This window comes from Callithrix jacchus, chromosome 3 (genome assembly GCF_049354715.1).
Source record: "Callithrix jacchus isolate 240 chromosome 3, calJac240_pri, whole genome shotgun sequence".
Classification (NCBI taxonomy): Eukaryota; Metazoa; Chordata; class Mammalia; order Primates; family Cebidae; genus Callithrix; species Callithrix jacchus.
The window spans coordinates 154,867,844-154,893,071 of NC_133504.1; the positions used below are offsets into that span (position 1 = coordinate 154,867,844).

General features: G+C 41.4%; 1 protein-coding gene across 3 annotated transcripts in view; it reads right to left on the reverse strand.

The window, feature by feature from the left end:
- Positions 1–3,014: 3,014 nt before the first annotated feature.
- The window catches only part of FAM114A1 (family with sequence similarity 114 member A1), a 77,485-nt gene continuing 55,271 nt past the window's right edge, over positions 3,015–25,228 (reverse strand). For 2 of the 3 annotated variants that reach the window (XM_078367391.1, XM_035293886.3), the window contains 7 exons: positions 24,705–24,828; positions 19,927–20,018; positions 17,383–17,544; positions 16,186–16,325; positions 12,498–12,570; positions 7,747–7,800; positions 3,015–5,637 (listed from right to left, as the gene is read on the reverse strand). In XM_078367391.1, coding sequence (XP_078223517.1) covers positions 5,536–5,637; positions 7,747–7,800; positions 12,498–12,570; positions 16,186–16,325; positions 17,383–17,544; positions 19,927–20,018; positions 24,705–24,828 — 747 coding nt within the window. In that variant the 3' untranslated portion in view covers positions 3,015–5,535. Of the gene's footprint in view, positions 5,638–7,746; positions 7,801–12,497; positions 12,571–14,211; positions 14,266–16,185; positions 16,326–17,382; positions 17,545–19,926; positions 20,019–24,704; positions 24,829–25,228 lie in introns of all 3 variants that reach the window. The other variant, XM_008993473.5, reaches the window with a different exon arrangement.

Genomic DNA, 25,228 nt, shown 5'->3' on the forward strand with positions numbered 1-25,228 from the left:
TGACAGCTCAGGCAGAGAAAAATTCACTCTGATCCAAAGGTAAATGTAGTTTAAATCCCAACACAAAATTCTGACCCTCCATAATTAGCTTCTATTCCCAGTCTGTGATGACCCTAGGCACCAGAACTAGCAGAAACACCATTAATACATTTCTTACTGTTTGGAATGTAGTAATTTAATCATCGCTAAAGGTGAGAGGTTCAAAGGGTAGAATAATTCAGATTATTTTCAGGGTCTAAGAAGAAAAAACATAGGCCGGGTGCGGTGGCTCACGCCTGTAATCCCAGCACTTTGGGAGGCTGAAGCAGGCAGATCACATGAGGTCAAGAGTTAGAGACTAGCCTGGTCAACATGGCAAAACCCTGTCTCTACTAAAAAATATACAAAAATTAGCCAGGTGTGGTGGGGTGCACCTATAATCCCAGCTACTTGGGAGGCTGAGGCAGGAGAATTTCTAGAACCCAGGAAACGGAGGTTGCAGTGAGCAGAGATCACACCACTGCACTCCAGCCTGGGGGACAGAGTGACACTCTGTCTCAAAAAATAAATAAATAAATAGAATGGTGCCTTTCCTTAGAATTGCATAATAGTAGATATTCTTCTAGTGTAGCAGCCAATATGGATGGACATACAGAAAATAAACATAAACTTGCATAAGTAATGAGATAATCTAGAAAAATAAAACACATGGGTAACTATATCATTTTTTTTCTTTTATGGGAAGAACGACTGGTCTGAATACACTTCTATGGTGTTAGGAATTCTAATCACCTACAAAACCAGAGCGAAATTGAAGTTCTAAGATGGATTTTCAGTACTATCTCTTCCTATGCGCCTTTACAAATGCAGTAATTTAAGATACTAACTTGAAGCCTGGATCTGCATATCAAAATGTAGGGCACACTGACTTAGGAGGAAGATCTAAGGGCAGTTTTTACATTATGGAAAAAACTAGCCTGACCCTGAAAAATCATTGCTCCTAAATAAAATTAAATATCATTTGAAGTCATGTATTACGATCAATCCCAACTGTTCAACACACACACACACACACACACACATTTGGAAAGACTAGAAATTAAATGTTCATGTCAAATTTTGGCTAAGTTGCTTCCCTGAGATGTTACATCCAGGACCTCCAGGATGGCTATGATTGGAATCTGTCTGCCTTTATTTCTTTTTGTATTTTACTATGTTTTAGGTTTTGGGGCACATGTGAAGAACATGCAGGATTGTTGCATAGGTACATACATGGCAATGTGGTTTGCTGCCTTCCTTCCCATCAACTATATCTGGCATTTCTCCCCATGTTATCCCTCCCCAACTCCCTAACCCCTGCTATCCCTCCCCTAGATCCCCACCCACCCAGACCTCAGTGTGTGATGCTCCCCGTCTGCCTTTATTTTTAGCATGAACACAGCATGGCCTTCCTGTGCGGAAGGTGACTTTCCGGGTATCTGAGCACTTTTGGGGAAGCCGATTTCTACAAACCATAAAGAAACTCACTTCCGTATTCAGGCCCCTACCTTGTATTCTGCACTGTCCTTCAGCCTGCCTAAGGCTGGAACTTCCTTTGTCCGCTGTGAGCCCTCAGATGAGGTCCAAAGTTCCTTAGCTTGTGTTGCTGAGGCTGTAACACATTCTCACTCACCCCTGCCAGGGCCTCAGCTCATCACAATGCTCATTTAGCCACGAGCTTGACGTGAACCCCAGGGTGACACCCAGAGAAAACAGAGCCTTCTCTTCTCAGTGGGGTACAATATTTCAGCTAAGGCCTATGCTTTAAGATTTGGGACTCAAGTTTGTGCTTCCAATCTGTCTGTATCAGGGCTTGAAAGCAGTTTTTCTTGAACGCATTTTACTTTGAATTTGAGATCTGCTTTTGATGCTTCTTATTTAATAAGGCACTGGCACAGGACTACATTCATTATTTAGACTAGAACTTATTTTGCACTTGATGTTAAGAAAAAACTGGCATGCTTGTTCACGGTAATTGCATAGAATGAAATGAACCCAATTTATGTAAAGGATTATTGAAGGAATAAAAAACTTCCAAGGTAAGCCTGTTAAATCATTCATTTAGTAACTGACTGACATTTGCAGAGATCTGGATCCTGCGCTTTGCCAGGTTTTAAAGCAAAGCAAAGAAGCAATTATTTAAAAGTGATGTTGAAAAACAATATTGAAAGAAATCCTGGAGGGTGGATCTATTTTAAGCGATTATTCTCTCTTAAATAATGTAATTCGCAGACTATGGAACTAGGCCCAAGGAATCATTTCTCAGCCTGTCTTCACCTGGCAACCTTAGACATTCCAGCATTAGAAGGTAAGTGCAATGCCAATGATGCCAACTGCTTCTTTTGGAATAATTATGTCTTATTCTTTTAAACATTTGTATTTTATTTTATCATTTAAGTTTTTGCTATGCATGCATTACACAGGTGCAGTTAGGTTTAACGTCTAAGTCTGGGATTCTAGCTCCTTGGAAAATACTTGTTTCTCTCTCTCTCTCTTTTTAATTGAGATGGAATCTCCCTCTGTCTCCCAGGCTGGAGTGCAGTGGTGTGATCTTCGCTAACTGCAACCTCTGTCGCTGGGTTCAAGCAATTCTCGTGCCTCAGCCTCCTGAGTAGCTGGAACCACAGGTGTGCACCACCACGTCCGGCTAATTTTCTTGTACTTTCAGTAGAGATGGAGTTTCACCATGTTGGCCAGGCTGGTCTCCAACTCCTGACCTCAGGTGATCCACCCACCTCAGCCACCCAAATGTTGAGATTACAGGTATGAGCCACTGCACCCGGCCACTTGTTTCTCCTTATTTCCAGTTAATGTCTAAACCCATCTGATGAAAAAGAAAATAAGAAAGAAAAACTGATGTGAAGAATCTGTAAATCTAAATCATTTCCTCTGCTCTACACATACAAAGTTTAAAATTGATGAATAGGAAAATGCAACATTTTCATCAATTAATCAATCTCTAGACTTAATAACAGAAACATTTCGGGCAATCAAAGTAGGGGAAAAATCTTTAATTGATTTCTCAGATGATTTTTTCCAGATTGCAAATAAAGTGGTCTAATGTCTTCAATTTGGATGTTTCAGGAGACATACAAATGAGATACAGTACATAGACAAATTAAATGCTAACACGAAGTAGGAAGATATTAAAATAGCCCTACTTTGCCTGTGTGGAACAAAGGCAGTCTACTACATTGGGGTAATCAAAGAAAAAGTGAGTAAGAGGTTTTCACCTTACAAAACTATGAGCTTCATTTGCCCTGGAGAGAGCTACTGGGCAAGGCTTCTCATGACAGTGCCTGTAGGGACGTCCATGGGGCCGTGAAGCAGGAGTATTCTACAGAACACGCACCTGCAATGAAGGTGTGGAGCTCAGGAGAAGCATCCACTGATAATGCCCTTCCTGGCTGCAGGGTCTTCAGCCTCTCGCAGATCAATATACCAGTTAGTTAAAATGCACATCAGTATTTTCTGTCCTTTAGCAACGATGATGGTATTTGCCACCAGTGAGTGTGATCTGTGAAGCGGATTTTAAAATGCAGTCCTGGGATTCTATTATACTGATTTTCTATTTGAACACTTCCAGCTTTGTAAGTATGTCATCATCCTCTCATAATCGTAAGAGATTAATTTTAAACTACTCTTCAATATCCATTTTCATATATATATTTTCACTTCATATATAAAGTTTGGGGTAAAACAGTGTAAGGAGTATAGGAAAATATAACAGATTAAAGGGTAAGATATTTTAAAAACCACCAATTTACTTGGTTATTCAAAGTTTTTAAGCTTTAAGAATGTACCGCTTTTTTGTTGTTGTTGTTGTTGTTTGTTTTGAGATGGAGTCTCAGAATTTCACTGTCACCCAGGCTGGATTGTGGTGGCACAATCTCAGCTCACCACAACCTCCGCCTCCTGGGTTCAAGCAATTCTCCTGCCTCAGCCTCCTGAATAGCTGGGATTACAGGCATGTGCCACCATGCCCAGCTAATTTTTTTGTATTTTTAGTAGAGATAAGGTTTCACCTCGTTGGTCAGCCCTGGTCTCAAAGGCCTGACCTCATGATCCGCCCACCTCAGGCTCCTAAAATGCTGGGATTACCGGTGTGAGCCACCTCACTTGGCCAAATTTACGGGCGTTTTAACCCAGTGGTTCCCCAACCTTTTGGTACCAGGGACCAGTTTGGTGGCAGACAATTTTTTCACAGACTGGGGGTAGGGGGATGAAGAGTAGGGGATGGTTTCAGGATGAAACTGTTTGATCTCAGATCATCAGGCATTAGATTCATCAGGCATTAGATTCTCACAAGGAGCACACAACCTAGATCCCTTGCATGTGCAGTTCACAATAGTATTTGCACTCCTATGAGAATCTAATGTGGTGGCTGATGATCTGACAGAAGGCGGAGCTCAAGCGGTAATGCAAGCTATGGGAGCAACTGTAAATACAGATGAAGCTGTGCTTGCTCACCCACACTGCTCACCCTCTGCTGTGCGGCCTGGTTCCTAACAGGCCATGGACTGGTACTGGTCTGTGGCCTGGGGATGGGAGACCCTGTTTTAAGCAGTTTAAGAATTATTCTCTTTCAGAAGATCTACCTGTACTGGGATGAGATCATGTTTCTTTACTTTGAGCACATAGTAGGTGCTCAATAAATGCTTGTTGCAAGAATGAATGACCAGCCAGGTGCAGTGGCTCATGCCTGTAATCCCAGCACTTTGGGAGGTAGAGGTGGGCAGATCACGAGGTCAGGAGATCAAGATCATCTTGGCCAATATGGTAAAATTCTGTCTCTACTAAAAATACACACACACACACACACACACACACACACACAGCTGGGCATGGTGGTGCATGTCTGTAGTCCCAGCTACTTGGGAGACTGAGGCAGGAGAATTGCTTGAACTGGGGAGGTGGAGGTTGAAACGAGTCCAGATTGTGCCACTGCACTCCAGCCTGGCAACAGAGCAAGACTCCGTCTCAAAAAGAAAAAAAAAGAATGAATAACCATATGTCCCTCTATTTTTTTTTTACCATAATAGGTAAAATCTATAAGTAGTGTTATTTTTGCCCGTGACATTTATGTAACAAAACAAAGTTCAGTTTTAGAATGGATTTAAAGTAATACGATAAGAATGGAACATTTAAAGGTTGAAATTTAAAGGATTATAAAAGACGTCTAAGGTCTGCCATGAGTTTCTAAATATAGCATGCTTAACCAGGAAAAAGAATATCAATATTTGTAAATAAATTTCAGATAAAAGGAAATTTTCAATATAAGCCATGTAAGTTTAAATTAAAATAAAGAAAACACAATTGTTTATAAAAAAAATCATACACATTGAAGAAATGATAACTCTCTTTAAACTTGCATTCTCAATATTGTCTGTGCAAAATTGCTTGTAGTGTCTTCAAATGGGTGTCTGTGGCCAGATATACCAAGAATATCCCCTTAAATGGCACATATTGAGGCAATGCAGCCAGTTGTCTCCTTAAACTAGACGGAGTCTGGCCAGGTCACAGCTGTGCTTTCAAACAACTGGTCTGGATATGTGAGACCTGAAGAACAGGCAGCAGCAGCTGAAAGGCATCCTGTATGTACGTCGTGCTGTTGCAGCCCTGTGAGACGAGAAGAATGAGGTTGAAGGGCTATTTTCATAGTTCAACTTAACAATTCTTTCTATTGGATAATGTTCCCAGTCTTCAACCCCCCCGCCATATTCATCTTGCAATGCTGGTGCTTAAAAGCAAGTGTAAACACATGCTTTTGGATGGAGCATGACCAGCTCTTAATTATCTATTAACAGAGAGAACAATTTATTCAAAATGAGGCAAATCATTTCCATGAATTTTTAAGATCCATCATCAGTGCGTGTACATTCTTGACCCAGGGTATGTCCTATCTCATTTATCCCTTTCCAGATCAACCCTACTGCCCTGAAATAACAAAAAAACACAGTATGAAGGAGGTCATTTTGTCCTGCCCTACACATAGATAACCAAGAATGGTCAACATAAAGCTAACTGGAGATATTATTGGGGAGTCACTCAAGGCAAACTTGAACCCTGTTATCCTCCTACGCATGGTACTTTCTGCCTGGTTGAGATAGCTGACATTATTATTCTTGTTTTGTGATGCACTAATACATAGTATTGGATGCAGAGGCCATTTAAAGGTTAGGGTAACTAAAACATGGGAAAATATCTATTGGGGAAATGGAAAAAACATTTGACCTCATATTGCTCATACTTGACATGGTAAGTTAATTTTATGCCTTTTGTGTGGCAGGGGAGAGATTTTTCTTGTACCGAATTCTGCCTCTGACTGCCAGGGTTTCCACTTGTGTCTGTCCCTCCAAGACCTTTCCCTACAGCTCCTATTCCTTCTGGCTGATGGCATCCCACTGTGGGGCTGCATCCAAAACAGTCATATTCAGTGACATCACTTTGTTATTTCTGTACCTTAGTCATTTTCCTTAACAGTAAGGCACAAATCCCCAAAACAATGCTATAAATATATAGGTAGCTAATATGGTTTGGTTGTGTCACCACCCAAATCTCATCCTGAATTGTAACTCCTACAATTCCCACATGTCACTGGAGAACCTGGTGGGAGGTAATTGAATCATGGGGGCAGGTCTTTCCCATGCTATTCTCTTAAGTCTCATGAGATCTGATGATTTTAGAAAGGTGAGTTTTTCTGCACAACCTCTCTTCTCTTGTCTGCCGCCATGTGAGACGTGCCTTTCATCTTCTACCATGACTGTGAGGTGTCCCCAGTCACGTGAAACTGTGAGTTCATTAAACCTCTTTCTTTTGTAAATTGCCCAGTCTCAGGTAGGTCTTTATCAGCAGAGTGAAAATGAACTAATAGAGTAACCCTCCTGAACTTTTGTAATTTCCAAATTTTGCAATGGACAAAATCCTATGATACATGCATTGCCCATATTCAAACTGAGCTTGTTAACACCTTGTGTCTTCAACTGGGTGCCCTGGGGCTGTTACTTATAGTTTATCCACTAACGGAAGATGTTCTTCTACCAATCTTCTACCTTTCCTCTACAGGTAGAACGCAGTGCCTATGATCCAAGAATGAGAATCCTTCCTGGACCTTTTTTCTTCTTTCTTAGGTTACTGTTACTGGCAAAGACACAGCAGTGTTGGTTGGGGCAGCTTTATATCAACACAACTGATGCTGCGAAGTCCTAGTGAGCAGGCAGGCCACAGAGTGCGAAGTCACAGAGGATGGTGCCCCTTGTCATTGACTAGGCATAGGCTGAATATTCTCCTTGCCACTGTTGCTGGCTTGGAGCTTAGACACAGTTAAACCAAAGGTTATTCTAAATCAAAGGAAGTGCCCATTTTTATGAAAATCACCGTTGAGCAATAACCCTTCATTGCAGCCAATAATCACAGTGTTAAATCTAGTGTCAAATTTGGCAGCAAAAATCTGCTTCTGCTGGAAGAAACAGCGACAGAAATAATGTGCAAGCTTAGCGTTTCTTTTTATAATCAGGAATTCTTGAAAATTAGGTATTGTTGCTTCATCAGAGGGTTTACAGCTGGTTGAGTTACACAAATATACTCAAAAAAAGACTTGATGATGAGATTTAGAATTGCAATAACATTTGCTGTGGGGGAGAAGGACAAAAAAAAAAAAAGAAGAAGAAGAAGTAGTTCTAACATTCGCTTTGATTCAGAAGCACCTTCTCTCCATAGGCCACTTACCTCCAACAATACACTACTGATCATGGGGTTAAGGACCTCGGCCTTCTTGTTGCTCTGTGGAATCAGAAGTATGAAATTGACAGTTTAGGTGCTCATACTACAAGGCTTGCCATGTAAAATGTAATGCACTGGATTTGTTGAGGGATCTCTTACAGAGGAAGAGGAGGAGAAGCAGAATGCTTCCTACCTACAGACCAGGCTTCACACCTGCTGCTGCACCTTTTTATTCTCATTTAATTGCAACAGAAATCCTAGGAGGTAGGAGGTATCATGATAACCCCAATTTAAAGAGGAGAAAACAGGGATCACAGAGGATGAGAGAGGTTGAGTAACTTGTTTAAGATCACATGGCTAGAAATTAAACTGAAACCTTTTTCAGTTTAATTTCGAACTGAAACTATGTAAATTTTGTAGCAGGTCTGGGATAAGAGTGAAGTCGGGGAGGCTGAGTTGTGTAGGCAGAGGATTGGATGCTGTCTTTACTTAAAGTTTTGATAGTCTGATGATCATAATATTTTGGCATTTTATTTTAAAATATATTTCATTAAAATCGCTATCTAGATTCCTGAGGTTTGTTTTCTGTTTCTTTTTTGGGCCCCTTTCACTTTGTAGGTGAGTTAAGTCCCTCACTCACCTAACCTAGTCTAAGCCTTGGTCTAGTCTTCTTTTCTTCCTTCTTTTAAATGCAAACATGGGAACTTGGTTATAGGGCATCTTCCAGAAAAGCAGCAGAATTAAGACATTCTTAAATACAACTTGAACACAGATCAGCAGATCCGTATTTGAAAAACACAAATATATGTAAAGCATAGAGTACAGTGCCTGGTGTAAAGTAGGGACTCAAAAAGTGAAAGTGCGGTGGCTCAAGCCTGTAATCTCAGCACTTTGAGAGGCCACAGTGGGTGGATCACCTGAGGTCAGGAGTTTGAGACCAGCCTGGCCAACATGGCAAAATCCTGTCTCTACTAAAAATACAAAAAAAATTAGCTGGGTGTGGTGGTGGGCACCTGTAATCCCAGCTACTAGGGAAGCTGAGGCAGGAGAATTGCTTGAACCTGGGAGGCAGAGATTGCAGAGAGCCAAGATCACGCCACTGTACTCCAGCCTGGGTGGCAGAGTGAGACTCTGTCTAAAAAAAAGAGAAAGTGAAAGGCAGGGTTGGAGTCACTATCTTTGCTTATGCTATCGGTCTATCAATCAATAGTCTTCTCTAGCTAAGAGTTCAATCTACTCTTAGACCAATTAAAAGGATTGGCGAGAAAAAGGGCGATCTTAATAAGTTAGCTTCTCTTACAGTACCTGGAAGAGTTCAGTATAAAGAAAAATACATAAATTAAATATATCTTCTCAGAGCAGCCCACTTTCATTGCCATTATTCTACTGAGGGTGAAGTAATGTCTTACTGGGGAAACCATAATGGAGTCTTGGGAGAAACCTCTTTAAAAACCCAGTCATTTTAGTAAGTAACCAGAAAATCCATTATGGTATTTGCTTTCATGTTTATTTGATTATCAATAAACCTCTAAAATATAATCAAATGAGGGCAATAAGATGACATTGGTTTTCAGAATCAATGAGGTATGCAAGCAATTTAAATAGAGCCTGGAGAGCAATATACACTCATTAACTTCAAGTTATGAATAATGGCTGTTTCAGAGAACAGAAACACTGAATTGATGTAAATGATTCATCACAGCACAAGATCAGAGGAATTGTTGTGGTGAGAGGGCATTTCTAAATTCTATTTCAGATTCAGGTTTTTCTTCCTCAAAATAATAACCTGTGTGGTCCTAATTCTGTTCATGCAAACACTGTACATGTGTGTGTATAAATATATATAAGGTCAAGTGTATGGCCATCTGCTAGCACCTTACTACATAAAATACGGACCATGGATCAAGACCACTGTCATCACCTGACTGCTTACTAGAAATACAGAATCTTAGCCTCATCCCAGACCTACTGAATAAGAATCTTCATTTTAACAACATCTCCAGATGATCCATGTGCACCTCGAGGTTTGAGATGCTGCGCTGGGATAAACCATGTGAAAAGGAAAGGAAAACAATACCATGAATACTACCCACTCATGTAGATACATTAATATTTAACAATATTATGCAAAATATAATACACATAAACATGCACACAGGCATATTCTCGAGCCTAAACAAACACAGAGAACCAAAGCGTTGGTCTCTGTCTGATGTATCTGGTAGATAACCAACTGGAAATTAAGAGCTCTGCTAAGAGGCTTGGGGGAATCAATTCACCCCTCTGGGCCTCAGTTTCCTCACCTAGTAAACTGTGAGAAGGGTGACAAGAGGGTGCAATAGAGCCTTAGGAACTGGAGTCACCAAGGCTATTCCATCTTGATTAAGACCTCGCACCTCTCTGCAAGCCTAGTGTTTATATCAAAGTCCATGGACATCAGGTAACTTGGACCACACTGAGGGCGCAAATGCATTTTATCCAGCCTATTTTATCAATGAGCTTCTACCTCTCTTGTCATGCTGCTTGTATACAGTGAAGCTCCTGAGGGCCTGATATTAGACAAACCCAAAAGGTGCTATTGTACAAAACAGGAGAAGCAGATCAGCTTTCTTGACAGCAGAATGAATAGGTGGTGTGTAGCTCACCCCTTATTCACAGAGTCACTTACAGAAGGGTGGGGGACAGGCATCTTTTTGGGTTACAGCCAGGTCTATGGTCATTTCTCACTTCTTTTGAGAAATGCTCTTGGCCTGAGGAGGAGGAGGAGGGGGCATGCCCCAGGAGCCAGGTAGGTCTGCACAATGAGATGCTGTCCCCAGTTGCTGCTGAGTGAAGCCAAGGTGGACATGTGACCCATGCTGATGAGCTATTCAAACCTTACCCAGGAACCAGGAATTTGAATGGAAAGACACAGGGTTAGGAACTGATGTCACTGAGTCACATTAACAGCAGCACTTTAGAGAGAGTATGTGTAGGCCAGGCACAGTGGCTCATGCCTGTTAAGTCCAAGGCAGGTGAATCACCTGAGGTCAGGAGTTTGAGACCAGCCTGGCCAACATCATGAAACCCTGTCTCTACTAAAATACAAAAATTAGATGGGAGTGATGGCCCACACCTGTAATCCCAGCTACTCAGGAGGTTGAGGCATGAGCATTGCTTGAACCCAGGAGGCGGAGGCTGCAGTGAGCCGAGATCACACAACTGCACTCCAGCCTGGACAACAGAGCGAGACTCAGTTTCAAAACCAAAAGAGAGAGTATGCATGAGCTCTGGTGCTGGATCCCCATAGCCGTTCACTTCCCCCAAGGCCTTTCGTAAAGCCTCCTTTTTGTCTAAATTTTTCTGAACATGTTTCTGTTGCTTCCTGGTATGGGTTGAATTGTGTCCCCTGCAAAAAGACATACTGAAGTCCTAGCCTCCAGCACCTGAGACTGTGACCTTATTTGGAGATAGGGTTGTTGCTGGTGTGATAAGTTAGGATGAGGTCATCTTGGTCATGCTCTAACCCAATAGGCCTTATAAGGAGGGAAATCTGGGCACAGACACGCATGGAAGGAAGAAGATGTGAAGACACAGGGAGAAGCAGCCATGTCAAGACACATAGAAAGAGACTGGAGTTTTGCAGCCACAAGCCAAGGCATACCTGGGGCTACCAGAAGCTGGAAGAAGCAAGGAAGGATCCTAGAGGTGCTGGAAAGAGCAAGGCCCCGATACACCTTGTTTTCAGATGTCTAGCCTCCAGAACCACGAGAAAATAACCCGGTTTATGGTACTTTGTTAGAGCAGCCCTAGGAAACGAATGCATTTGAAACCCAAAACCAACCTAATTAGAATAGGAAGTAACCTGCTGTTTCTCCCGGAGAACAAACATCATCAGACTTTGCATCCAGGGTTTTAAAAGAAAAAACAGGAAGGTTAAAGGGAATATTTTCCAGGAGTTCAAGACCAGCCTGGCTAAGATGGTGAAACCCTGTCTCTACTAAAAATACAAAAATTAGTCAGGTGTGGGGGTGGGCACCTTAATCCCAGCTACTCAGGAGACTGAGGCAGAGAACTGCTTGAACCTGGGAGGCGGAGGTTGCAGTGAGCCGAAATCGCGCCACTGTGTTCCAGCCTGGCGAGACTCTGGCTCAAATCAAAACAGGAGTATTTTCCAATTTTCTGTGGGCCCACTAAAGTGAAACTATATAATATGGCTTATTTCCAAAGAAAATAATGAGAGGCCACACCTCCAAGTGAATGCTGAGCCTTTCAAACTTGTTATCTTGAGAATAGAAACACTTGAGCCAATCAGTAACATTTTTCTTTTGGTTAAAGTCAAGTGTGACAATGAAACAAAGAGAACTTTATCTTGCATGGCTTGTAAAGTAGGCTCTGAGGGCAACAGTCAATGAGAATATTCAAAATTAATCATTTTAACAGAGGTTCTGAATTACATATATCACAGATATTAAGTAATTAATGGAATCTTCATCTGACACTTTAAAAAAAAGCAAACAATAAACAGAGGTTTGACAGCTCAGTCACCCAACATCTTGTATGTCTGAGATGGCAGATTCAAGGCTAGAACCCAGTCAAGAGAGTCCTAAGCCGCCCATCCTTAGAGAAGTTGCTCTTGGCCTGACTTTAGCTTACATTGCGGCATAGCCTCAGTTTTATGGAGAGATTAAAGTGCTGCCTCTTCATTTTTCCTCACAGCCCCTCACAGAACTACTTCCCATAAAAAGGGTGAAAAAAAATCCAGACTGTAATCTTACCCCAACAGTGGTTAAAGAACTCGTAAACTTCTTTGATAAGGAGGCCACTTCATTGCACATCGCAGTAGTTAATCTGAAATAAGAGAAAAAGAGAGCTTTGGATGTTTTCAATAAGGTAAACTAATTGAAGTGTCATGACAATTTCTGATACTAATTCAGTATGACATTTAAAAGAATACCACACACACTTGAAGATGCTCTACAGAAATGTGCAACCCAATGGTTCCCTCCATAATCTTCCATGATTCGCAATCATGGTTTAATCTAATCCTGGTTTTCTTTCCATGCTTAAATAATAATCATCCAACTCACTTGACTTCTTTTAAAATCAAAACCTTGTGTAGGAAAATACCAGGCTTCAGCTTCACATGTGTCGAGGTATAAACTCTTGCCAGATGGCTGTTTTGCAGCTTTTTGGTCATTTCAAAATAATCATGAACATTCACTGAGGCACTTACGTTAAGCACTTTTGTATGCCTAATCATATTTAATTCTCAGGGTGACCTTATGGGTTATATTATTATTTCCATTTTATATAGATGGAAAATCAGACATTTAAGAAAGTTAGGTGGCCAAGCGTGGTGGCTCACGCCTATAATTCCAGCACTTTGGGAGGTCAAGGCAGGTGGATCACCTGAGGTCAGGAGTTCAAGACCAGCCTGACCAACATGGTGAAACCCTGTCTCTACTAAAAATACAAAAAATTAGCCAGGTGTGGTGGCAGGCGCCTATAGTCCCAGCTTCTCAGGAGGCTGAGGCAGGAGAATCACTTAAACCCAGGAGGAGGAGGTTGCAGTGAGCTGAGACTGAGCCATTGCACTCCAGCCTGGGTGACCAGCGCAAAATTCCGTCTCAAAAAAAAGAAAGAAAGAAAGAAAGTTAGGTAAACTGTTTAGGTGCTTAGAACATGCAGGAGAGGTGGATTCAAATTCAGGTGTTTCTGGATATTTTGATTATTTTTTATTATATGCTTCAAAAATAAAGATCCTATAGAATATGTTTTTAATACTTATATTAAAATTCCAAGTTTATTCTAGGCATTCTACCTCTGGGACTTTATTCCAAGAAAATAACACAAGATACCCACAAATATTTAATGAAAGTAACATTTATCCTAACAGTATAGATGACAAAAACTGAAAACAATTTAATTACCTAATAATATAGGTATGGTCTGCTATTTTTCTATCAATTAGTGCACACAGCTCTCATGAATAGTGATTGAAATGCTATGGGAAAAACAATAACCCCAAGTCAAGAATCTTATATGTTAAAAGATCTAGTAAAGTCAGTAGAGGTAAGTTTTGCTTTGATAAAAGAGGCCTTATCTAACATATATTCAGGTTTTATGAACTATATCCATCCACCCATTCATCCACCCATCCATCTACCCATCCATCCATCCATCCATCCACCCACCCATCCATCCATCCATCCACCCACCCATCCATCCATCCACCCATCCATCCATCCATCCATCCATCCATCCATCCATCCATCCATCCATCCATCCAGCCACACACCCATCCATCCATCCATCCCACCCACCCATCCATCCATCCATCCATCCATCCACCCACCCATCCATCCATCCATCCATCCACCCACCCATCCATCCAAAACTTGTCTACAGAAAGCATCAAGAGTAAAGCCAGGAGATATCCCAGAGCCATTCAGTCTGTGTTCTTGGGCAGGTGGGTGGGGAGGCACTTACTGTACAGACAAGTCAGGGACTAGGTGCAGCTTGGTAAGGCTGGGACAATCAGGGCTGGGAATCAGAAAGGAGCAAAGGGTAAGATCCTGTTACCCATACCTAGGGCTTCTGAACTTTAATCCTCCCCTTTCCAATTAGTACTGCAAAGATAAACCAGTACCCACAGATTGCCCTCAGCATTTTCAGCCTCTCTTACTTTGCTTACTTTGTCCTTTCCTCTTCTTTCTAAATGTTGAGGCAAGTGTGCATTCTTTCTAGGAATATTAAGGTGGGGATTATGTGGTTCTCAAAATAACTTTGATTTTTACATTCTTAGACATGGAAATGTAGGCTAGATGAAAGATCTCTACAAGTGAGGAAAAATGCCACCAGTACAAAGACACTAATGCTGACTTTTTGGAAGATCTTTCCACTAAAAGCTTACTCCTCAACCTACAGCACCAAAGCAGTAATAAGCAAAGGCTAGTTCGCTAGCAAAGTGGCTGTGCTGAGACCTGTATGTGTCTGTTCCCGAATATTTTCAGGGCTCTATTTTGACTCCTGTGTCTGTATAATAACACGAGGGTACTTAGGCCTATGTTAATTTTCTGTATCACAGTAATGGCTTATTTTTCAGCTTCATACCAATTATTTTCACGAATACCCTATCTCAACTGTTTTCATGTATATTCACTAGATTGCATATTCATATCTGTTACATATAGAAATATTTTTATTTTACATAAGGTAATGATAATAGCAATTATTTATTGAAGAACATAATACAGGACACCACATATGTACACACATACAACTCAGGGTGAATTGTTTAATATTAGCTACCCTCATTACCAGAGTTCAGAATATGCAGAGCTGGTATAAGTCCCCAGGAACAGTGGAGTGTATTTGCCTATTTTTGTGAATCTAGCTAGAAGTTACATTAAAGTGTCCTTTCTCTATTTGTGTGTATGTTGAAAATGTAATTTCTCTAAAAAGTTTTTACTCCTAAGACTATGATCTATTAAATAAACACTTTCATGCCTCTGAATGATTTAATGTGTCTTCCCTTAAATCTCTTCATGAATAATTCCTAGAATGGCTAGTGAAGTCGTCCTCTTCTTGCTAACATAATGCATTTGTTAAAGAAATCCTTATTTCTGGCCAGGCACGGTAGCTCACACCTGTAATCCCAGCACTCTAATGGCTTATTTTTAAGGGGGCCAAGGAAGGCAGATCACAAGGTCAAGAGATTGAGACCATCCTGACCAACATGGTGAAACTTCATCTCTACTAAAAATACAAAAATTAGCTGGGCATGGTGGTGTGGGTCTATAGTCCCAGTTACTTGGGAAGCTAAGGCAGGAGAATCGCTTGAACCCAGGAGGTGGAGGTTGCAGTGAGACGAGATTGCGCCACTGCACTCCAGCCTGGCTACAGAGCAAGACTCTGCCTCAAAAACAACAACAACAACAACAACAACCACAACAAAAACAAACTAAAAGAGAAATCCTTATTTCTTAAGATGATCATAGAACAATAGCATTGGTTGACCTGAAATCTGAATCTCTAGCCAGGTATGGTGGCTCATGCCTGTAGTCATAGTACTTTAGGAAGCTGAGGCAGGAGGATCACTTGAGCCCAGGAGTTTGAGACCAGCCTGGGCAACATAGCCAGGCCTTGTCTCTGCAATTAATTAAAAAATAAGCTGGATGTGGTGGCACGCACCTGTAGTCCCAACTACTGGGGAGGCTGAGGCGGAAGGGTCGCTTGAGCCTGAGGGAGTTTGAGGCTTCGGTGAGTCATGATCATGCCACTGCACTCCAGTCTGGGTGACAGAGCAAGCTGCCACTTCAACAAACCCAAAAACAAAAACAAACAAACAAAAAGAAATCTGAATATTTTAGTAGCTTTGAGAGTATTGGTGTATATGTGTGTATCTGAATGGTACCTATATATAAAATTGGAAAATAAGAATTTAAAGTAATATTTATTTACTTTATTAGAACTTTTGCTTGGTCCAGAGCTGGTTTTTCCTCTTCTTGTCCGTGAAGAATTAATTCTGCTACTTTATGAAGCTGCTCGATACAGCGTGCTGTTACCTCTGCGAGACTTTCAATGGACAACATGTATACTTCCTGAAATGAATAAATACAAGGACAAAATTTATTGAGTAGATGCTTTTATCAAAAAATGCTGTGACAATAGAAGTGATATAATTCTTTTAAAAAAACCCTAAATATAACATGAAATAGTTAACCTGAAGATTACGAGTATATTGAAGACTTTTTTAAGTGCAATACTACCAGAAAAATGAAGTGTTGTCAGGCACCCAGGGATGTGGAGAGCCTGTTCACAGCTGCGTCCCCAGTGCTTACAGCAATGCTGGGCACAAAACAGGCAGGTGCTAAAGAAGGCATGTGGAAGGCCGGCTGAATGCACAGAGCTCAATGGATATTTTTCCTTACAGTGATCTAATCACTGCAACCTCCGCCTCCCGAATTTAAGCGATTCTCGTACCGCAGCCTCCCAAGTAGCTGGGAATACAGGTGTGTGCCACCATGGCCAGCTAATTTTTTTTCTTTTGTATTTTTAGTTAAGACGGGGTTTCACCATGTTGGCCAGGCTGGTCTCGAGCTCCTGAGCTCAGGAGATCCACCTGCCTTGGCCTCTTTAAGTGCTGGGATTACAGGTGTGAGTCATTGTGCCTGGCCAAAAAGTTACTTTCTTTAAAATTAAAACTCAGATGAAGTTACTACAAACTCCTCTATTAAACATAGGCAGGATATAAACTATGCACACATAAATTTATTAAATTACAGAATAAAAGCTGTGGCAATGAATTTTTTTAAAGGCTTCAATTACCTCATTAGTTATGGGACATAAAGACATTTTATAGTAACACATTTGCATATAAGATGAAATTCTACCCGAAAGATAAATCAACTACGTTCCTAAAGATCTTTTTTCCCTTTAAATTATAATTGTAAAGCTATGGAGAAAACTTACAAATTTGTGCTAAACCATGAATTATCTTGGCAGACAGAAATTTCAGTGTTCATTGCATTCCTACTTATAGTTTTATAATATGGAAAAAATGAAAAAGAAATGACCTCTCTTCACTTAAAACTAAGTTGCTAATGAAATGAACATACTATTATTACCTTGTAGGTGGACACTCTAGAATAAATTTACCTCTGTGGTCTTAGTTCTCTTTTCTTCCTTTTTGTCTTCTTGAGGGTTGTGAGGTTTCTCTTCCTTTTCTTCCGTCTTTGTTTCCTCCTCTGACCCTTTTGCCACATCTACCGACACCATGGTCTGATCCTCTTCCACCCAGTCATGGGCCTTCTTCATGGCCTGCAAAGGTCCCCAACCAAACAATTCTTTTATGCTGCAAATATGGAAACTAAGTCATCCCAACCCCAAGACTAGAATCAAGTGGCTCTAAATCTTCAAGAATGGCTGGGCCTGGCATGCTGGCTCATGCCTGTAATCCCAGCACTTTGGGAGGCCGAGGCAGGTGGATCATGAGGTCAGGAGTTTGAGACCATCCTGACCAACATGGTGAAACCCTGTCTCTACTAAAAATACAAAAAAAAAAAAAAAATTGCTGGGCGTGGTAGTGCACACCTATAGTCCCAGCTACTTGGGAGGCTGAGGGAGGAGAATTTCTTGAACCCAGAAGGCAGAGATTGCTGTGAGTCAATTGCGCCACTGCACTCCAGCCTGGGCAACAGTGCAAGACTCTGTCTCAAATGGATCTCTGTATGTTTAGAGGGTGACGGGACAATTTCTCAACCCCCTAAAAAGACAGCCTTGTTGTTGCTTTCCAGTAAATATAAAATAGAAAAAAGGGACAGAATAGAAAGTATGGAAAGAACGTTGCAGGCCTGAGGACTCTTTAAAAAGCCATTTTAAAATGATATTCCAATAAGAATAAAAATGACAGTCACATTGAAAAATCTATAGTATATTTTTCACTTTTCATGATCATCTATAAAAGAATAACAGTACTTTAAAAAATATGTGTTAGAAATTGAGCCAGGGCCGTGGCTACAGCAAATGTCCTAATCTGACATATCTCAGGAAGCTCTTAATGTCTCGTGACCCTAATATGCTGGGAAGGTGAAGAAGGGCTCTGCGTTTCTTGATTCATGACAGGTCTGCCAACCTCAAGTGGGAGAAGAGAAGGGCTGTGGGAAAAGCCTGGTGCTGCTCTGTGTCTAATTTCACACGAGTGCGGTTTGCGCACTCTGGGCCCTAAAAAATCATGGCTAAGCTAAACAATCAGAAACCTCCTCCCCTATCTGTTATTCCCTGAACTCAGAAAGAAAGGGCAGACTCACTCCAATTGTGTCATGACTGTTTAAGCTGTTTGCTTAGGTAAAACTTGTTTTGGGGCACAGGCTAAACTTCCCACCTTAAATCTTACACGTCAAAGTTAAAAATATCAGAGTGTTGAATGGTAAGTTAAGAGCAAGACGATCTGGGGAGAGAAACCCCAACAAAACTGTCCTCCGTGTGTCCTCTTTTAGAGACAAAGATTTAACCCTATGCAAATAAGCCGGTGGAATCTTGGAGCCACCACATGCCCGCTCTGAGCAGTGGCAGGTGCCACAGGGAGATGAATGAGGCAATTTCCCACTGTGTTCAAGTCACTGACCTGCCAGAACCAGTGACCCCATCAGAGATAAAGAAATTACTCATCTCACTACCTTATTCTGCCCTTTTCCTCACCTATCTGGATAAGGGAGTGCCTGTGTAAACCACTGCTTGCTAAAAAGAAGAAAGAGACAGAGAGAATGGAAAAACATGTGGTTTTGAGTAATTAGTGATCATGTCTCCTAAAGAAACTTCACAGCAAGACCTTGTACTAACTTGCAAAACATACTGCAGTATTATTAGAGGAACCCAGCCTGTTAAAGCTGGAATGGTCTTAGACATGATGAAGCCCCTGTGCTCCAGATAGGAGGGACTGTGGGGTTTACCTGGCTGACATGCCTCTCTCTGCCTAATTCTGGCACGTTTCCTTAGAATGGGGGTGGGGGATGAAATCTGAAAAAGCTTCTTGGTGGTTCTGCACCTTTTCCCTCCTCTAACCTGATGATAACTACTGCTCTGACATAACATTCTATTTTGCCATGAAAAGGTAAGTGACTTGTTCAATGTTGCAAGGTAATTACCAGTAAAATTACAACTCAAATGCAGATTTCGTGACACAGTCTAGCATGTTCTCCACCACCACATTCCATTATGTTGCCTCCTCAAATCTTTTCTTATTTTCTTTTTTAAAATTTGAGACGGAGTCTCGCTCTGTCACCTAGACTGGAGTGTTGTGGCACTATCTCAGCTCACTGAAACCTCCACCTCCTGGATTCAAGCGATTCTCCTGCTTTAGTCCCCAAGTAGCTGGGATTACAGGCATGTGCCACCATACCCAGCTAATTTTTGTATTTTAGTAGAGACGGGGTCAGGCTGGTCTCAAACTCCTGACCTCAAGTGATCTGCCCACGGCGGTCTCCTGAAGTGCTGGGACTACAGGCGTGAGCCACCACACCCAGCCCCCCGCCTACCCCCACCTCAAATCTTAATTACTGACCTGGAACTTCTCTCCCGGCACTATGCCATATAAGATTTGGGGGTTTTCTGTTTCAGGTGCATCTCTGGAACTTTACAACAGAAAGTCTCCCATGCACTTTTTTTTTTTAAACTAAAAACTATAAATCAGAAAGTGCTGACCTTATTGAGTTTGTCAGGCGTGGCCGCCACATGTAATTCAAAGAGAAGCTCTGTAAGCATGCGAGCAAATTCTTCTCCCTTTTCTTCTAAGCCTAGAAATAGAACACGACAGAAGAAGCGTGATTTATTTTTCCTCCTTCACGATGTGGCAGCTCCCCCAGCGTTCCAGCCTGCAGTTCGGGCAGACTAAGCGGAGGTTGTAGCAGCCTGCCCGCCAGCCGCCGGGCAAAGATGAATGTCTTCCATTCATGAGGGTGGCAGTGAGGCAGCAGATGCATCCGGGTGCGGGCCACTGAAGCCCTGTTACTGGCAGCTTCCGCAGGGACACCCCCAGGCCAATCCAAAGGCAACAGAGGGCAGGGAGGGACCTCGCAGGTCTTGTTCACAGCTATAGGTGGTCAGCAGCTATTTGCTGAAAGAAGGACTGGATGAACAAATGTATGACCTTTCGCAGGCCTAAGGGACCTGGGACAACATCATATTTATGACTTTGATATTGTGATGCTTAGCATTGCAACCCTAACGATACCCAGGTGCCCTCCTATGTCCACAGAGCCAAAGTGCTGAACGAGCCTAATTAGTCTCAACCATCTCTCTGGAGAAATTTCCCAAGGTTCCCTAGGATACCTGGCTGGTCCTACAATATTTCTAAATGATCTGTCTTCCTTTCACCCTGGAAGCTACTGAGCGACAGACACAGTATTTATTCTGCTCACTCTTGAATTCTGAGCATCTAACACAACACCTCACATATGATAGGTGCTAAAATGAATATTTACAACATAATTTGTTAATACACTGTCTAACATATAATAATATGACATATTAATATATAAAACATAGTTTACATATTAAAACATCATATATATCATAAAATTAAAAAATGAGTATTCTTGTGGGCAATAAAGAGATTGTTAAAGGTTATAATCTTATTTTTCTCTTTTAAGGTATCTGCAAGGCCATGCCATTTTTAACATTTCTGAAACGTGCTGAAGAACTGATTCCACATGGGTTTATTACCAGTTTGGGGGAAAATAAAAGCATTTTCTGAGCATCCAGTTCTGAGAGGGGTGTGAAGTAGGCTTCCTGGAGGAGGTAATGCCTGAACAGAACCTTCAAGAATGAGAATGCATTAGGGCTAGACAGTCCCAGAGATAGAGAGACAGAGGTAGAGACAGAGATGGAGACAGAGATGGAGACGGAGACAGACAGAGAGAGACGGAGATAGACAGAGATAGAGAAAGGGCTGGGCACTGTGGCTCACACCTGTAATTCCAGCACTTTGGGAGGCTGATGTGGTTGGATCACTTGAGATCAGGAGATAGAGGCCAGCCTGGCCTACATGGTGAAAACACATTTCAATAAAAGAACAAAAATTAGCCAGGCACGGCGGCATGTGCCTGTTATCCCAGCTACTCAGGAGGCTTGGGCAGGAGAACTTATCCCAGCTACCCGGGAGGCAGAGGTTGCAGTGAGCTGAGATTGTACCACTCTACTCCAGCCTGGGCGACAGAGTGAGACTGGCTGAAAAAAAAAAAAAAAAAAAAAAAGGGAGAGAGAGAGACAGAGATAGAGAGAGATTCTCTCTGCTGGGAAGAGGTCTTGATCTAATCTTCCTCAGGGAGAGAAAGTGAGAGGGGCGGGGCACACCTGGGCAGCGTCGACAAGGTCTCCTTCCCAAACTGCCTGCTCCTCACTCTGCCCAAGGCCGTGTTGCAGGGCAGGGAGAGTCCTGGGCCAGGAATTGGAAGGCACGGCTTCTATCCAGCTCCTGCCTCTGGGAGTTCTGCGGCCTGCGGCCAGGCACAGAGCTTTTTCAGCTTCCACTGCCTTCTCCGAAAATTGAGGACAATAAAACCCACCCATCTCCTCTTTATAGTTGTTATAAGGAGCAAATACTACAACAAACGTGAAAGTGCTTTGTAAACACAAAGTTTTATGTAAACAAATTAAGTGCTACACTGATACAAACACTGGGAGAGTGAAAGTATTTGAGAGGAATCAACACTAAATTAAGATACAAGCACTTTGTAGAGCTCCAGCTTTTAAAGGTGTATTAATTCTGTTAAACATACACCAACAACTTTTGGGAAATATTTTAGAAAAAAAATCATGGAGAAAAATGGAGGTTGCTAAAAACATGATAATAAATGTTGCAACAAACAATACCAATTACCGCAACTCTTGGTCTGTACACGTGGCCAAGAGGATCTTCACTGGAGCAATAAAAATAGAAAATGGCCTTTTAAAATCTCTTCTCAGCCATAGTAAATCAAATTAAGAGATCCATGGCAGTGTGACAAAATTACACTCTGCTGAAAAAACAAACATGCAAATCATTAGCTAACATTATTAAATGCAGAGGAGACCAATATTAAATTCATCTAAAAGATGATGGCTTATTACATTTTCTGAGAGGCCCAAATGCATTATTTAGTTAGGAGGCTTTTAGGAATGCAATGCTTATAAGGGAAAAAAAAATGGATGAAAATGCTGTTTTCTTCCAGAATTTTGCTCCTGGATTTCCTACTCACCCCCACTGCAAAGATTCCTCTCTATAGCTTCTGCGTAATCCCCAAACCTTTCTGGAGGTGTGACACTCGATAATTGGATTGATTTCATGACAACGTCTCTATTCTTTTCTCCCAGCTTTTCATTAAGTTTCTGAATGCCATTTATTTATTAAATTAAGTTAATTAAAATTAATAGTGTTTTGATAATCTGGAGATGCCCTCTTGGGAAAATTGATACATTATGGGAGATAACAGGGTTTTGTCAATTAAGGAGAGGCAAACCCACCATTGCTGAGGCTGCTGTTCAGCACTTCAGGTTTTTGCATGTGTATATGTGCATGTGTGGTATTTAAAGAAGCTGAATTGACTGAAGGTCTGCATTAAGACTAGAATACATCACTTACAGTGACATTTTCTATATAACAGCATTGAATTAAGTTTCCCCTCCTTAACTGCATTGGCAAGAATATCTCCTTGATATTAGGGAAATGTGGGATTCTCTTTTTGTCTCTTTCTAAATGACACCCTTAATAGAACCAATGTCTACCTCAGACATCACGATTCTTGAAGAGAAATAACTTGATTCTTTTTGGCGATTGCTAGTCTGGGAAACGGCCATCTAGTTCATCCTGGGTCCACAAGGTGAGCCACACGACCTTTGACAGATAGTGCTTTAGTTTCTTCATTAGAAAGACAAAGACAAGGCTGTCATCCTTTGCGACTCTGGGAGGAAGATACTAATGCTCAAAAACATGATTCCCAACTGGCCTCTTTCTATGCTTCAGTATAATTGATTCTTTTATTTTGATGCAATGAGCATAAATCTCATTAAGCTGAAGGCATATAAGGTCAGTGTGTGGGGTTAAAGAGGGAAGTGGTGTCTAAATGATAGTTTCCGAATGCTTAGAATAATTTTGCCCTGAACATCAAGGCGCAAGCATTTGAGCTTTTGTATTTGAGCTTTGATTAAAGGAATGTTAACATGTCTGGGCACAAAACACTGCCAGCGATTTAAGAATGTGCATTATCATTACTTTGCATGCCAGGTAATAACAACAGGCATAATAATACATGAAAGCCATAATTTATTGCACCTTTACTTTTTCCTGGCACTGTGTTAGCACTTTAAGTAATAAGCACAGCTAACATTTTTGAGCAGTTCTGTGTGCCAGGCACTGTAATATATGTTTTTACACATGGTACCTAATAGGACACTTACAATAGCAAATATATATATATTTCTTGGGATATATTGGGATTTCTTGGAAACACACACACACACACACACACACACACACATTTATCATTGTCTCCATTTTGCAAGTGAAGATACAGCATTGCGTTTCAGAAAGGTTATATCATTTGTTTAAGGCCATATAGCAAGAAAGTGGTAAAAATGTTTCAAATGGGACCCTTCCAATGGTCCTGGGAGGGGCTAGCCCTATCTCTGAGGTTGTCTGGCATAACTAACACAAAACAGCTGTGGGGCGGTGGTTGGTTATGACATCAATAAGCAATCACTCTTCATGTACATAGCAAATGTCTTACTCTCTTCTGCTCCCAAATGGACAAACCTAAAGGAATCATTAATCATGCCCAACCTTGAGAGTAAGTTTTCCCCTCCCAAGGAAGCCTTGCTGCTCACAAAATAAGTTCTAGTCTCCTTGGGTCAAGTTATTATCTGGCGGAAAGTCACAACAGGGAGTGTGACTGCCAACCTGATGTATCCTGTGTGCCCTGTCAGAAAATGGTACAGCCTTTGTCAGAACTGAACTTTTTAGGAAAAGCATAGGACCTTTGTCAATATACCCTAACTCTTACACCTAGAAATTAAAAAGAATGAGAAAAATATGGAAAAAATTCAGGGGAAGATTAGCCCACCATCAACATTAATCACACTAAATAACTTCCCACGCAGATAAAAATGATACAATGATACGTAGCAGCATAAACTCCGGTCATCAGGGCCGTTTAGCACGTTGCAGTCTTTGTTCATCTGACCATATGCATATGCATTTATTGTATGCCTGCGACGTGCCAGGGATTGTACTGAACACCAGAGGCACAACAAGAGTCCCCCCCAGTGACAGAGTCATCTAAATCAATGTGACCAGCTCCTGTAACAAGAGCAGATGCGCAGTGTATTTTGGAAGTAGGGAGGAGGAGCACTTGAGTTAAGTAATTCAAAGGGCTGTATTCATTCACAGCAGTTTCATAAGGATTATGCCAGCAGTCTGTCTTGCTATTTAAGTTGTTTTCCTTTACCTTGTTCTTCTTGATTTTCTTCATTCTCTAATTCTTTGGCTGCAAAGATGTCTTTAATGGAAATTAGGTCATTTTTTAAGAGTTCCAGCTTCTCTCCATCAAGTGATGCTAAAAATGACTGAATCTGAAAAAAAGAAATAGGTCAGCACAACTGCCATCTTCCCTTCTCAATAACAACATTTACATTCGGTGGTCCCCAGTTTTCCCAGGACTGAAGTGATTCACAGCATAGGAGGTATCACTTTGTTGAATGTTGGCTTCATGCATATTAACTGTGCAACTTGGGGCACGTTAGATAAGCTCTCTAGGTCTCAGTTTTCTCAGGTTTAAGGTGAGATTCTTTGTGGAGTAAATGAGATAGAAAATGTGAAGTACATTGAGCAACTGCACACAGTAGGTGCTACATAAATGGTGGTGGTAGCTCTTCTATCACAGTGGTTGAAAACGCAGTTTGACATCAACCCTGAAGTCAAATATCAGTTCTTCACTTACTATGACCTTCAGTAACTTATGTGAGTTGTTAC